Source organism: Staurois parvus, unplaced genomic scaffold (assembly GCF_062004578.1).
Source record: "Staurois parvus isolate SC_StPar_1 unplaced genomic scaffold, SC_StPar_1.0 ptg001349l, whole genome shotgun sequence".
NCBI classification, from domain to species: Eukaryota; Metazoa; Chordata; class Amphibia; order Anura; family Ranidae; genus Staurois; species Staurois parvus.
This window is the reverse complement of record NW_028319145.1, coordinates 2,412,377-2,429,408: the sequence shown is the minus strand read 5'-3', so window position 1 is coordinate 2,429,408 and position 17,032 is coordinate 2,412,377. Positions and strand designations below refer to the sequence as shown.

The 17,032-nt window shown below is 42.1% G+C and overlaps 1 protein-coding gene across 4 annotated transcripts in view; it reads right to left on the bottom strand.

Annotated features, from left to right (window-relative positions):
* OSBPL2 (oxysterol binding protein like 2) overlaps nucleotides 1-17,032 on the bottom strand; it is a 149,146-nt gene that overhangs the window by 21,190 nt on the left and 110,924 nt on the right. For all 4 annotated transcript variants that reach the window (XM_089661518.1, XM_089661521.1, XM_089661520.1 and 1 more), the window contains exon 5: nucleotides 11,819-11,953. In XM_089661518.1, the coding sequence (XP_089517644.1) occupies nucleotides 11,819-11,953 (135 nt within the window). The remainder of the gene's footprint in view (nucleotides 1-11,818; nucleotides 11,954-17,032) is intronic.

The window sequence follows — 17,032 nt, the reverse complement described above, 5'->3', positions numbered from 1 at the left end:
ACCAAGTACACCCCTTCATGGAAACAGATTTCCTGATAGCAGTGGCCTCCTTCAGCAGAATGATGCAAAAAGAGGGTGCACCGGCCTAGTTCATTATCTTATAAAATGTGTTTATTAAATAATAAAAGTAGGTATTGTACTTACAAAATGACAATACAGTCAAAGGTACATCTTGTAGGAACAGCTCAGTCCAATTACGTGTGCGTCCATAATGGGAACTCTAGACCTTCAACAGTCTGACGCGCTTCGAAGACTTGCCTCTTCCTCAGAGCCGCGTAGTGTGGATTGGACTGAGCTGTTCCTACAAGATGTACCTTTGACTGTATTGTCAATTTGTGAGTACAATACCTACTTTTATTATTTAATAAACACATTTTTTAAGATAATGCACTAGGCTGGTGCGCCCTCTTTTTGTTTTTCTCTACTCAGTATACTAGGACTTCCCTGGTCATTTGAGAGCAGCAAGGCGTGCATATCCCAAGATATTCGTGATGTGGTCCCATCCATATAGAGTCCATCCCTAAGCGCAGGAGCATTTGGGTTTGCCATTTCTTTACAGCCGAATAATTCACCCTGCCACATTGCAAGAATGGTTTGAGGAAAATAACAGAGTTTAAGGGGTTGACCTAGCCTGCAAATTCTCCAGATCTCAATCTATCGAGCATCTGTGGGATGTGCTGTAAAAACACGCCCAATCCATGGAGGCCTCATCTTATAACTTTCCCCCTTTTACACGATTGGTCTCATGGGGTTCACCTGTCTCTTTCAGTCGTACCCGATTGGACCTGCCATTCACCTCTATGGAGCGGCGGGAGACTTCTATTTGTTCACACCTGCCTAACTTCAATCCAATCCACTAAAAGGAAAAAAAAAAAAAAAAGGAATGGGGTCCATTCCCCTCCATCTAGACAGGTTGGATCGGAGCGCAGTTGGATGGATAGCTGGTTCGTTTACACCCGACCACCAACAAAGCAACACGGACATGTCATCCGCCCGTTCAGCAGACATGACACGAGCAAAACTGAGTCAACGGGGTTTTGGTGGCAAAGAGGGACCTAGTCAATTCTAGATGGATGGTCATAAAGTTATGGCTGATCGGTGTATATACAAATTACAGGTTCTAACTATGTACAGTAATCCACAGCAATCATTCAACTTTTCCTCCCCTCTTCTGACCCCAGTAAAGTCCCTGAAAATCATAGCCTGCAGCTATATGCCGAGGATTATTTTGTTTTTGTTTTTTTTATAAGCAGTACACTTTATCTTATTGTCATTATATCAATTGGTGGTTTTCTGTGCTGTGAGAACTGCAGAAACGTGCCAGCAATTCCTGTCACTCTGAGTAATTGTGGTGACATTTCACTTTCTATGGAGAAGGCACAAGAAAGGTTAGGCCCTCCCCAATCCTTGCTGGATCCACATTCACCAACCATAAAGAGCTCCTTGAGTGTTTGGGAAAAGCGCTGAGCCTTGCCACGTAGACCTCCTATCACGCATAGGTGACATCTATGGTTCATGTGATATGAGGTGAGCCAATATTGCCTCAGTTACATGAACATTATGTGCTGTACCTGCGCTACTGTACTAAATGAAATGTGTTTACCTACGCTGTGCCTGCATTTGTGGTGCAAACACTTTGTAAAAAATGCATATAAAAGAGAACCTGTCATCACTGACTGCATTACACTGGCAGTTTTGTTGATCCCGGTTTCCAGTGCTTTTTAAGTTATTGACATGAAATAGCCAATATGTCAGAACTTGAGATCTTTGTACTAGTTCAAGAATTAATTCTCCCCTTACAAGCTTTAACCAATACTCAGCTGGACACTGATAGAAGTCACAAGACTGCTATATACTGCTGATGAGAAAAGGTATTTAGCAGTTTATATTTACTAAACTAATTGTTCTGTGTACTGTGGGAGACCGGATATAGTGAATGCAGGGTCCGGGGAGACCGGATATAGTGAATGCAGGGTCCGGGGAGACCGGATATAGTGAATGCAGGGTCCGGGGAGACCGGATATAGTGAATGCAGGGTCCGGGGAGACCGGATATAGTGAATGCAGGGTCCGGGGAGAGCAGATATAGTGAATGCAGGGTCTGGGGAGACTGGATATAGTGAATGCAGGGTCCGGGGAGACCAGATATAGTAAATGCAGGGTCCAGGGAGACCAGATATAGTGAATGCGGGGTCTGGGGAGAGCAGATAGAAGTCACAAGACTGCTATATACTGCTGATGAGTATTTAGCAGTTTATATTTACTAAAATAATAGTTCTGTGTACTGTGGGAGACCAGATATAGTGAATGCAGGGTCTGGGGAGACCAGATATAGTGAATGCAGGGTCTGGGGAGACCAGATATAGTGAATGCATGGTCCAGGGAGACTGGAAATAGTGAATGCGGGGTCCGGGGGAGACCAGATATAGTGAATGCAGGGTCTGGGGAGAGCGGATATAGTGAATGCAGGGTCTGGGGAGACCAGATATAGTGAATGCAGGGTCTGGGGAGAGCGGATATAGTGAATGCAGGGTTCGGGGAGACCAGATATGGGGATTGCAGGGTCCGGGGAGACCGAATATAGTGAATGCAGGGTCCGGGGTGAAATAACACTTTAATCCTTGCAGTTTCCCAGGGTTAGACTTAAGGGTAAACAATCTAACATAAGAGTAAAACCACCTGTGAAAACTGTAGCTGGAATCCCAGATTTTGGTTGACCCACCCTCCAATTCTTTTCCAATTATTACTTGTCTTGCAATTATTGTATAGCAAGCCTTGTTCCTGAGATGTGCAAGATAAATGAGGAAAAAAAGGGGTTACTCATAACAACCAGTGAGACTGCATCTGCTTCTACTTCAGGCTAGAAAATGAAAGATTATACGACTGATTGCTACATACAACAATTGCACATTTCCATTTCTCCAATTTGTACTTAAACAACCCCTTTATGGTGGGTCTGTGACGTTACCACTTTCCAGGGAATTGGCAGGACCACAGCTGGGCAAACCTTGTAAGATCACACAATGCTTGTCCTTTTCTAGCCTCCAGATCGGAGCACCACGCCTGAAATACTTCTTTGCATGCTCCGAATTCCACCGTAAAATCCCAGGCACAGTGCCACTGTACTTGTGGGAGGATGTTCATTTCAGAGCTGTTTTCACCGCTGTGGAAACAGCACCGATCTAGGTGTATCCAGTCACGCTTACATAACGGCAGTGTCCATTTTCATGTAGGTTATATAAGTAATTGTGGTGTTCTCTGTTGGACAACCTCATTATCTTAAACACCTGGCGTGAAAGATCAATCCAAGGGCAATCATATACAAAAAATAGTTTGTATGATTTATTGCTTTCTTCCCTTTACAATACCTATATTGCAAAAGAGGTGTAGGAGCGTGGGACCCAAGTGGGAAGGTCACATTGGATATCTAGTTCAAGGAAGGCAGCTCCCTGTGAAGTAGGATATCCCGCAGGGTTCCTAGAAAAGTCTGAGCAAGTGTAAAAGGTTGAGAGGGCCAGAAGTTAGTACAAGTCCAGCAGAAGTTTATTACTCTTGCTACAAATTCAGCAGATCAATCCAATACGTTGTGGGCGCTCAGAACTACCCCTTCATCAGGGATTAGGATGGTTGTGTATTATTATTATTATTATACAGGATTTATATAGTGCCAACGGTTTGCTCAGCGCTGTACATTATAGTGGGAGACAATACAGTAACAATACAGTTCAATACAAGAGGGATTAGAGGGCCCTGCTCCTTGGAGCTTACAATCTAGGAGGGAGGAGTGAATGGTACAGTAGGTAATCACTGTGGGGGATGGAGTGGTTGGAAGAGTAGAGGATACCAGAATTAGCAGAGGGTGGGATAGGCTTCCCTGAAGAGAAAGGTTTTCAGTGAATACCGAAAGGCAAGTAGAGTAGGTGATAATCTGATAGATTGGAGTAGGGAGTTCCAGAGGAGGGGTGACGCCCTGGAGAAGTCTTGAAGATGAGCATGGGAGGAGGAGATAAGGGAGCTAGAGAATAAGAGGTCTTGCGAGGAGCGGAGTGTACGGTTTGGGTGATATTTAGAGATAAGATCGGTTATGTAAGTTGGGGCAGTGTTGTGGATGGCTTTATATGTCATTGCTAGAGTTTTGAATTTTATCCGTTGGGCAACTGGGAGCCAGTGGAGGGATTGGCAGAGAGGGGTGGCAGATACGGAACGGTTAGTGAGGTGGATGAGTCTGGCAGCAGCGTTCATGATAGACTAGAGGGGGGATAGTCTACGATGAGGTCGGCCAATGAGGAGGGAGTTACAGTAGTCAAGGCGTGATATGACAAGGGAGTGAATGAGTTGCTTAGTGGTTTCCGGGTTTAGGAACGGTCGTATCTTGGAGATGTTGCGGAGGTGAAGTCTACAAGATTTTGTCAGCGATTGGATCTGGGGCTGGAAGGACAGATGGGAGGCTAGGATTACCCCTAGTACCCTGGCGTGAGGGGATGGACTGAGGATGTGTAGATACCATTTGACAGCCAGTGACTGCACAACCATCAAAATCACTGATGAAGGGGGAGTTCTGAACCCCTGAAACATGTTGACTTTAATATCCGACTTTTTACCAAGAATAATAAACTTCTACTGGACTGGCATTAACTTGCGGTGCTCTCATCGTCACTCTGTGCTTCAGACAACCTAGTGATGCAGGAGGAACCAGCAAGCAACATGAACGCTATGATATCAGCAAAGGTTCTCTTTTCTCTACATAGAATTCAGCATGTATTTTAATTGTGATCTGTGTATAATGTTCATGTGTAATCCAGGGTCCACAGATAACAGTGGGACCACAACACACACATCTCATATTCCCTCACCAAAGCCATAAAACGTAATTCAAGCTAACAAAATCTCAAACGCTTGCTCAAGCTCAAGGATCTTTCCACGCCCCACCACCAGCCATGACCTCAAAAAATTGTCTGATAACCTGATTCCGTTAATCATTTGCTCACCAAACAGCAAAAGTAAACAGGGGTGCCCTATTAATGATTGCATCAGCAGTACATGTAATTTTCCTTTATAAAGGACAACCTTTCTCATAGAAACATAAACCCCCCAAAAAAAGATCAAGGGGACACGATTAACAATCAGCATACATAAATATCCCAAAGCAGAAGCAAGAGTTTAGTCAACAAACCACAGTGGGTACTATTGGCTTTGTGGGCATTTAAAATTTTACCAGAATAGGAATTCATAAAAGCATGATGGATATGTTAGCCCACTGGGGTTCACTTAACCTTCTGATTGGCTGCACAACAGGCAATCCAAAGCTGGTGGAGCTTACGTAGAGCAGTGACTGTATATTTACATAGATCTAAACATTGAAATACCCTTCATGAGAGGATGATAGAACAGTCTTAGCCCCATCTTGTTCTTTCCTTGTCCTGTTGGCCATCCCTGGAATAAGAGGTTTTCTAAGCCTTTATATTGACCTTGGATATATCTCTTAGATTGTAAGCTCCAAGGATCAGGGCCCTCCTATCCCTCTTGTATTGATCTGTATTGTTGCTGTATTGTCTCCCGTTATATTGTAAAGTGCTGAGCAAACTGTTGGCACCATAAATCCTGTATAATAATAATATATTGATCCATAAGCAAATCACTGCCAAGTGGTCTGCCACCAAACAAAAGTTTCTCAATTCAATAGCTATTCATTGGATGTGAGATCTTCCATCCCAACCTCTTCAAATATCCTATGTGCTTTTTAGGCCTCTTGCACAAGGTACTGATGTTTGAGCATCAGCAATTCTGGACACAGTTTCAGGCGTTTGTGTTACACGTATTTGCATTTGCGCATGTAATACATTCCTTATGGCAAAATCTATGAAAATTCTTAATATTTATGCTCACATGCACACGTGCCAGGGCAAAATACTGAGTGGGAAATCAGATTTTTATTTTTTTACTGAAGAATACACAGTGTGTGTACAGACATATTGTAAACAATGGGCTGCCTTTTAGAGCAGTAAAAAAACAAAAACCGCTGTACTGAGCTTTGTCAAGCTGCGGTGTGCAAGAGGCCTTGCAGTGCGGGCTAAAAATGTGTTTTTAAGAGAACTCTGCTCCTGACAGGAAACAAGAGGAAATCTAAGAGGATCTAACCTTCCTTAACCCTAGTTCACATATGTGCGTGTGGTGCAGCTGCCGATCCGCGTGAAAATCTGTGCAGCCGCACCACCCGCACAGAGGAATGCGGACCCGCGGGTGGGTGCCATTAGTTCTAATGGCACGCGGCCCACACTGGAAAACGCAACCGTACTGGGAACCGAGGTTTCCCTTGCGGCCTGCGTTTTCAGAAGAAGCGCAGGGACTTCTATCCCTGCGTGTCACGGGCACAGGAGTCCATTCAAATGAATGGGCTCTCGTGCCCGTGCAAAACGCGGTCCGCACGGCCGCATAGATGTGAACCGGGGGGTTACTCCACTTCCCCTAGTACAAAGGAAAATACAAAGCTTTGGCTGGAGTTAAGCCTTAAACAGTGCTACAGATCCCTTTCTGTTGCAAAATAATTTCTGCTATAGATATGGTTGAACTGGAAGGACTTTTGTCTTTTTTCAGCCAGACTAACTATGTAATTATGTAAAAACCAGGTATTTATTATCTATAGGAGATCACAGTATTCCTCCTGACAATGTCTGCTTTTCTCTCCAGAAGGAAGGCACCATCTCTGTTCAGGCATCGTTCAGGGTCACCAACTGGACTGAGATGCTGACATATGTGAATTCTAGAGCCAACGCGATTCTTGGCTGTGTTCACAAATTTCTGACACAGATCAGCCCCTGCTGCATCCTCTAACCTTGTGATCCGCTATAAAGTTAGGCCCCATTCACACCTTGAAGCCTTAAGCTCCAAAATGCTCAGGGAGGAAAAATCAATTACTCTAGATGGAGATGGTTCACATCTCCACTCCGAGCCGCCTGAAGCTCAAAAAAGTTTTGGAGCTCGATTCGGGTAGATTGATGTGTTTTAAAAGCATTTTCTTCTCCATAGAGATGCATTGAAATGCTCAATTTTTTTTGCCTTCCTCTGGATCAACTGTGGGTGTAGGATTATAACTTTTTTTTTTATGGTTGAACTGGATGGACTTTTGTCTTTTTTCAGTCAGACTAACTATGTAACTATATGTAAATATGGAGCTGCAGATTGCAATCTACAGCATTATTTAGGGAGAGGAGAAGGTTCCCCTACAGCAAGAACTGTTGGGATTCAAAGAATGGCACTGAAGATTTGTGTTGCCAAAATCATGTTACAAAGGTCACACATCCCACATGTCCCAGCCATTTCCTGATCCCTCATACAAGGGAATATAAACCTGTTCTTGTACCAGATGATGTTCTTATTTACTATTGTGTAACGATATGCTTATTATGTATATTGCCTGTGGGTTCCCAAAGGCAGTAATGGTTACACTTGGATGAACCATGTCCTCATGGATGACACATGGTGGAAGTGTTCCACGCTGGAATGTGGAAGTCAGTGATGAGCGGACAAGATTACATCCTCAGCTTGGAAGATAAGAACACAGAAAATGTGTCATCAATTTGAACCTGTTCACTGTCCTTAAAGGAAAAAAAGGCCATTTAATTCAGCTACATTTTATTGCTAAAACTGAACTTCAGACAGACATAAAAACACACATTAATACAATTGTACTCACGAATACATAATTGAATTTACTATGGAAAGGCAAGAAGTGCATTTAATTTGGTACTGGACATGGACATAGGAGGAGAGAGCAGAGTGATAGAGAGAAAAGCTCATCAATTTGCTGCTCCTTTTCCAATGACAGGCCGGCAGGGGTCAAGTGTTATTGATCTGTAGCAGAGAAAACTCAGGTCTCCGCTCTGCCAGACAAGACTCTACTGTGTGAATCTCAGAAATGGATGGACAAAAATCCCTTGGCAGGTAGCACAGCTCATATACACATATATATATATATATATATATATATATATATATATATATATATATATATATATATATTTGCAGGCTCATTTTTTATATATATATATATATATATATATATATATATATACAGTGGGGATCGAAAGTTTGGGCACCCCAGCTAAAAAATTTGTATTAATGTGCATAAAGAAGCCAAGGAAAGATGGAAAAATCTCCAAAAGGCATCAAATTACAGATTAGACATTCTTATAATATGTCAACAAAAGTTAGATTTTATTTCCATCATTTACACTTTCAAAATAACAGAAAACAAAAAAATGGCGTCTGCAAAAGTTTGGGCACCCTGCAGAGTTAATATCTTGTACTGCCCCCTTTGGCAAGTATCACAGCTTGTAAACGCTTTTTGTAGCCAGCCAAGAGTCTTTCAATTCTTGTTTGAGGTATCTTTGCCCATTCTTCCTTACAAAAGTCTTCCAGTTCTTTGAGATTTCTGGGCTGTCTGTCACGCACTGCTCTTTTAAGGTCTATCCATAGATTTTCAATTATGTTGAGGTCAGTAGATTGTGAAGGCCATGGCAAAACCTTCAGTTTACGCCTCTTGATGTAATCCCCCGTGGATTTCGAGGTGTGTTTAGGATCATTATCCATTTGTAGAAGCCATCCTCTCTTTAACTTCAGCTTTTTCACAGATGGCATCAAGTTACCATCCAAAATTTGCTGAAATTTTATTGAATCCATTTTTCCTTCTACTCGGGAGATGTTCCCTGTGCCACTGGCTGCAACACAACCCCAAAGCATGATTGATCCAACCCCATGCTTAACAGTTGGACAGAGGTTCTTTTCATTAAATTCTGTGCCCCTTCTTCTCCAAACGTACCTTTGCTCATTCCGGCCAAAAAGTTCAATTTTAACCTCATCGGTCCACAGAACTTGTTTCCAAAATGCATCAGGCTTGTCTATATGTTCATTTGCAAAGTTCAAACGATGATTTTTGTGGTTAGGACGTAGAAGAGGTTTTCTTCTGATGACTCTTCCATGAAGACCATATTTGTACAAGTATCTCTTTATAGTGGAATAGTATACCACAACTCCAGTGTCTGCCAGATCTTTCTGGAGGGATCGTGCAGTCAAACGTGGGTTTTGAATTGTTTTTCTCACAATCCTGCGAGCTGTTCTGTCTGATATTTTTCTTGGTCTTCCAGATCTTGCTTTAACTTCCACTGTTCCAGATGACTGACATTTCTTAATTACATTCCGAACAGAGGATATTGACATCTGAAAACGCTTTGCTATCTTCTTATAGCCTTCTCCAGCTTTGTGAGCGTCAACTATTTTCAGTTTCAGTTTTCTAGACAACTGCTTAGAAGAACCCATGGTGCTGATTGTTGGGGCAAGGTCAGATGAGTCTGGGCATTTAAAACCTTTGAGATTGACATCACCTGGTCTTCCCGGACGATGATTGAGAACAATCCATGACACTGGCAGGTCTCAGCTTTGCAAAGGGGGCAGTGCATGCTATAAATTCTGCAGGGTGCCCAAACTTTTGCAGACGCCATTTTTTTGTTTTCTGTTATTTTGAAAGTGTAAATGATGGAAATAAAATCTAACTTTTGTTGACATATTATAAGAATGTCTAATCTGTAATTTGATGCCTTTTGGAGATTTTTCCATCTTTCCTTGGCTTCTTTATGCACATTAATACAAATTTTTAGCTGGGGTGCCCAAACTTTCAATCCCCACTGTATATATATATATATATATATATATATATATATATATATATATATATATATATATTGGGCCTGCAATTCTATATCCAGGGGGATGGCTATCTTCGGGTTCTCCAGAGGTATAAAAACACCCTAAAATACCCCATGGAAAGGCTTTACCCTTTAGTAGCTACTGTTCTTGAGTCCTGTCTTGAGTCCTGATGCCCAACTTGTGGCTCGAGGGCCACATGTGGAACTTTGGTGTTTGCTGTGCGGAGCTCAGACCCAGTAGTAAGCAGTGGAAGTTATTTGTAAGAGGTTTGTAATAGTTGTGATCTCTAGCAGTTTCATGTAACATGTCCCCAGTCTCTGACAGCTTGGCTCCAGTCTCCAAGAACCCCTGTAGCACAGTCTATGACCACCTCCTCTAATAGGTCTTCTGTCTTTGACAGTCTTTTGTAGCAATACATATAATATATATTGTATGTGGTCCTCTGGTGAGATCAGGTACAGCATTTGAGGCCCCATATACCTTGTAAGTTGATATCCACTGGTCTAGAAATGGTCTCCAAACTGCATCCCTTTGCTTGCTTTTATCTGGCCCTTGGGGCCCTTTTCCTCCCACTGATACAAGACACTATTCCTCCCACTGACACGGACAATGGGGTATGATTCATGTTACCGATTCCTGTTACTGACATCAACAATAGTGCACTATTTCTCACATTGACACCAACAAAGGGATACTGTTTTTCCCAATTTCATCAACAATGGGGCACTATTCCTCCCACTAACATCAACAGTGGGACACTATTCCTCCCACTGACATCAACGATGGGGCCTTATTCCAACCACTGATGCCAAAGATGGAGCACTATTTCTTTCACTGACACCAATGAGGGGGCATTATTTTTTCCACCGATACCAACGATGAGGACTATTCTTTTCACTGACACCAACGATGGGGTACTATTCCTTGCACTGACACCACCGATGGGGACCATTCCTTCCACTGACAGCAACAATGGGACACTATTCCTCCCACTGTCACCAATGATGGGGCACCATTCCTCCCATTGATACCAACGATGGCGCACTATTCCCCAGCTAATGCCAAAAATGCATTGTTTACTGCCACGGTTGCCAGGACAATTTCTACTCCCAATGGTCACAGTCTGGTCTCCCTCAAGTCTGCAGGACAGTAAACTGGCCCTTTGTTTAGAAAGCTTGAAGACAACCTGGTCTAGAGGTAAGGAATGTAATTAAAAGTTCCTTTGTTTCGCCAAACTTCATCTTTCTTTCTTCTTAGATCACTAGAGATGTAAACCTCAACAATTTTGTTGTTATGGGAAATATATCACAGCAAGTGTTTTTGTTATTTCTGTTAGATAAGTTAAAAAAAATACCTCTTGATCATGGCAGACATTTTGTGAGTCTACAACTTCCTGTGCTATCTGACTTTGCTTGGTGTCATCAATGGCAATGGTCCCAGCTATCTTTCCTATGGAGAACAGGAGAGGGGCAGGTATCTGTAGTCCTGTCTTGCATGTGTTGTCATGATGCAGGAGGGTAAGTGAGTCATCCTAGGACTGACAGCGTGTTATTGGCAGAATCACCGGGTGAAAATATAGGCAACATACTTGGGGGGGGGGGGGGGGGGGGAATTGAATGCAGCCATCGCAGCCAAAGACTGGTAAGCTTCAATACATTAAATTTTTTCTTTTTTAGGTCTGGCTACATCAAGTAAAAGGTAGAGTGATGTACTTAATGTTACTTTACTGCCGCCCTAAAATGAGACAACTCCTGACTCTAAGGCCATTCCCAGAAGCTACTCGTCATGGCCAAACTGTTAAAACGTAACTCAACTTCGGCACTGGTGTTCCTTCTCTGTTGCAAGGACCACTCATGTGTTTAATTTTGGCGATTCTGTCGCTGGTGAAGTTTAGGATACAAAAAGTGAGTCTGTTTTGCCATCACAGCTCCAAATCTGCAAACCACAAACTGCTGTGCTATTTAAGAGTTTTGACGGCAAACCTTTAAAGATCAGCGCTGCCTAACACTGTCAGTACCCCGCGGTGAAATGCTGGCACGCAAGCTTTAAGCGTCACCTCTTCCAGAGAAAGGATGAAGCCTGTTAGAAATGTATGCGTGTACGTGTCAGGTACTGACCTGCATCCTGAGTAGCGGATTTGTACAGGAACAGGCCTTGTTGATCAGGTATGTGTGCTCCATGTATTCCGTGATTCGCTGCAGGAAGCTCAGTGGCTCGTTAAAAACGATCGGCATGGTGATTTTCGACAGCTCCTGCAAGTCGGGAGGAGAAAAAAAGAAAAAAAAGAAAAAAAAGAAAACAAGGTTAGAGCGGATGACTCTCGGGACTGAGAAATCCATTCCTGCCGCAAGGGTAATGCAGGTAATTTAAACAGAAAAATATTCATGAGAGAAGGCAACACCGACTTATCAACAATGTGATTTAAACCTATCATCTTGTATTTGCTGAATACTAATACCAACCATGGGATTGTGTCTATGGGCACTGAGCTCACGGTGTCATCTATGAGACAGATAATGATGGGAATAAACTACACACTACTCCCATAGGTGTGTGCATATGCTTACAATATGTGAATGCAGGGATCTTTGTTACCCATAGAGGTGGATAAAAGTTTTCCTGCATCGGCTCACACCTGTCAAAATTAGTTATCTGCCCATGGAAATCAAGTCAAAGGGGGCAAGCAAATATTTCATAGCCTCTGTAGTAATATATATTGTAGCAAAAGTACAGCTTGCAAAGATTTGCAGACTGATGTAGTCCATCGCATACATATTGTACGTGACTCGGATCAGACTATAAATCTGTGTCCACAAACATTAGATCAAAGTTAGAAAATACTACCGATCATTTGATTGTCTGGTTGTCTGGTGTGTGTTGACATCATCAGAGCAAAGACATAGCATGTGACATAGCAGTTGTGACACAGCCAAAAACCCACTGACACCAAATATGCATATAGTTATGTAAAAGCAGACCACCAGTCTCCCGTGCAAACCCTACTTTGTCTCTCTGTATCATGGTTTACCCCATGGGTGTCAATTTATTGCCCATCAAATGTAAATGGGACAGAGTAGGTCAGAAATCAAATACTATCACTCATCTTACAACAGTCATTACAGAATGTATTCTCTCTTGAAAAGAGGAGATTAAGGGGGGATATGATCTCCATGTATAATACATAAGGGGGATATGATCTCCATGTATAATACATAAGGGGGGATATGATCTCCATGTATAATACATAAGGGGGGGATATGATCTCCATGTATAATACATAAGGGGGGGATATGATCTCCATGTATAATACATAAGGGGGGATATGATCACCATGTATAATACATAAGGGGGATATGATCTCCATGTATAATACATAAGGGGGGATATGATCTCAATGTATAATACATAAGGGGGGGATATGATCTCCATGTATAATACATAAGGGGGGATATGATCTCCATGTATAATACATAAGGGGTATATGATCTCCATGTATAATACATAAGGGGGGATATGATCTCCATGTATAATACATAAGGGGGGGATATGATCTCCATGTATAATACATAAGGGGGGGATATGATCTCCATGTATAATACATAAGGGGGGGATATGATCTCCATGTATAATACATAAGGGGGATATGATCTCCATGTATAATACATAAGGGGGGGATATGATCTCCATGTATAATACATAAGGGGGGGATATGATCTCCATGTATAATACATAAGGGGGGATATGATCTCCATGTATAATACATAAGGGGGGATATGATCTCCATGTATAATACATAAGGGGGGATATGATCTCCATGTATAATACATAAGGGGGGATATGATCTCCATGTATAATACATAAGGGGGGATATGATCACCATGTATAATACATAAGGGGGGATATGATCTCCATGTATAATACATAAGGGGGGATATGATCTCCATGTATAATACATAAGGGGGGATATGATCTCCATGTATAATACATAAGGGGGATATGATCTCCATGTATAATACATAAGGGGGGGATATGATCTCCATGTATAATACATAAGGGGGGGATATGATCGCCATGTATAATACATAAGGGGGGGATATGATCTCCATGTATAATACATAAGGGGGGGATATGATCTCCATGTATAATACATAAGGGGGGGATATGATCTCCATGTATAATACATAAGGGGGAGATATGATCTCCATGTATAAATACATAAGGGGGGATATGATCTCCATGTATAATACATAAGGGGGGATATGATCACCATGTATAATACATAAGGGGGATATGATCTCCATGTATAATACATAAGGGGAGATATGATCTCCATGTATAATACATAAGGGGGGATATGATCTCCATGTATAATACATAATGGGGATATGATCTCCATGTATAATACATAAGGGGGGATATGATCTCCATGTATAATACATAAGGGGGGATATGATCTCCATGTATAATACATAAGGGGGGATATGATCACCATGTATAATACATAAGGGGGATATATGATCTCCATGTATAATACATAAGGGGGGATATGATCTCCATGTATAATACATAAGGGGGGGATATGATCACCATGTATAATACATAAGGGGGATATGATCTCCATGTATAATACATAAGGGGGGATATGATCGCCATGTATAATACATAAGGGGGGGTATGATCTCCATGTATAATACATAAGGGGGATATGATCACCATGTATAATACATAAGGGGGGATATGATCTCCATGTATAATACATAAGGGGGGATATGATCACCATGGATAATACATAAGAGGGGATATGATCTCCATGTATAATACATAAGGGGGGATATGATCTCCATGTATAATACATAAGGGGGGATATGATCTCCATGTATAATACATAAGGGGGATATGATCTCCATGTATAATACATAAGGGGGGGATATGATCTCCATGTATAATACATAAGGGGGGATATGATCACCATGTATAATACATAAGGGGGGATATGATCGCCATGTATAATACATAAGGGGGGATATGATCTCCATGTATAATACATAAGGGGGGATATGATCTCCATGTATAATACATAAGGGGGGATATGATCTCCATGTATAATACATAAGGGGGGATATGATCTCCATGTATAAATACATCAGTGGTTCATATAGTGAACTCGGTGTAGAAATATTCACCCTGAGGTCATCACAGAGGACAAGGGGGCGCTCTTTACATCTGGAGGAAAAGAAATTTAATCTCCAAACACGGAAAGGTTTCTTCACAGTGAGAGCTGTGAAATTGTGGAATAGACTCCCTCAAGAGTTGGTTCTGGCCAGCTCACTGGATTGCTTTAAAAAAGTCCTGGATTCTTTCCTGGATACACAGAATATAACTGGATATAACATTTATAGGTGAAGTTGAGGCAGAGCACAAAATACTAGTCTCTTTCAGTCCTTAGAACTGTGCTCTCGGAGGCTGGTCAAGTGATTCAGGTTTCAGCAATGGTCACATGACCAATGGTTCAACACTGGTCTCTCCTGAAGGCTGATGTTCAATCCAAAGCTGGTTAACAATTCTGCTCCAATGCTCAATAATTTGGTAATAGTCACATGACCATCACCAGCGGGTGAAAGAATTCCTGGTAATCAATTAAATGGTTTTAGCACTCAGTAGCTTTAATTACCAGCATGCGGGGGAGTTTTTGCTTTGGAAAAGTTTTTAGAGAGATTTACTAAAACTGGAGAGAGCAAAATCTGATTCAGCTCTGCAGAGAAACCAATCAACTTCCAGGTTATATTTCCAAAGCCTAACTGAACAAGCTGTCATTAGAAGCTGATTGGCTCCCATGCACAGCTGCACCAGATTCTGAGTGATCCAGTTTTAGTAAATCTCCCCTGTGGGTGTAGGGTTTGTTGATCATGCTCCAGGGGCAGACTGACAAATCATGGGGCCCCCGGGCAATAGGGGATCATGGGGCCCCTGTGTCCTTGCCCAAACTCAAAAAAGCCTATGAAAAAGGTACCAGGGGCATCTCATGGGGCCCCCTACTGACCCCGGGCCCTCGGGCAGTGCCCGAGTTTCCAAATGGTCAGTCCGCCCGTCATGCTCACAATGATGCAATAAAACGGCACCATACCAGCTTAATGTGCCAATGTTTTAGCTACACAATCCTGCTGTTTTCGCATTTTAAAAATGGCTTTATAAATTAGGTATATTAATCAGTCTTGCCCCGGCACCATGGGTCCAGGATTTTGTTTTGGAACAAGCAGCAATCTCATTGTACAAGGAGTATGAGGCGAGAAAGCTTTGCTGGGTATAATTACACAGCATTATTTCATGTACAACAGAGGGAACATAAGAGGGAATGGGCACAGGCAGCCAGGTGCCATTTGTTACGTAACATACAGATTAAAATTCAATACTTAACAGTCTGCTTCTAAAGAGCTTCCAAATACACAAAATCTGCCACCTGTCTCCAAACACACATCCAGGTTATTGGAGGCTATTACAACTGGCATTTCACATATTTTAATTTGTTTTCCTGCCTTCTGGGAAACCAGACGCAGCACACACAGTTTTAAGGAACATCCCAATTCTTCTGTAAAACCAAAATTGTACAGCAGGGTATTATTCTCATTCCCATACACCTGTACAGGATCCCCAAGTACCTACAATGCCCAGCTGGATATGGTCTTATCTTTGCTTGCTGCCACCTTTGCAGCCAATCAGTACATAATGGAAGACCAGTGATGGGCAAACTTTTAGACTGTAAACGCCTCAAAAATGGTTCCTAGTCTGTCTTTGAAGTGAACCTGGTCAGGTTATGGAACAGCCATTTTCAAACCAGGGTTCCATGGAACCCTAGAGTTCTTGAGGAGGTTACTAAGGGTTCCCTGAGCTGTGACTAACTGACCTCTTACTTGATGGTGTCTGTATAATTCCAGATCCACTACCACTTGATAAAGCCATCAGCATGACACTTATGATCTGTCTGATTCTCTGATCTGGGGTCTGATTCTCACCACCACTGTAAGGAGGGCGTTATTCTCACTGGTCACCAATATAAGGTACGTTCTTCCCTCTGACCCCAATTGTTAAATTAAAGCTAGGGTTCCATGAGAACTGAAATCTATTTCAATGGTTCCTCTGGGGTGAAAAGCTTGTGGAAGCATGCTATGTACGTTCAAGTATTTACATATTCCTAACAAGCAGTAAATGAGCTTTAAAGCAAACCCACATTGACCACGGTAGCTGCAGAAACTAAGGAGCAATTCATTCTTAACCACTCTGACCAGAGTTTTTTTCTTACAGTTTACAAGCCCAGACCAAGTTTAGCAGGACTG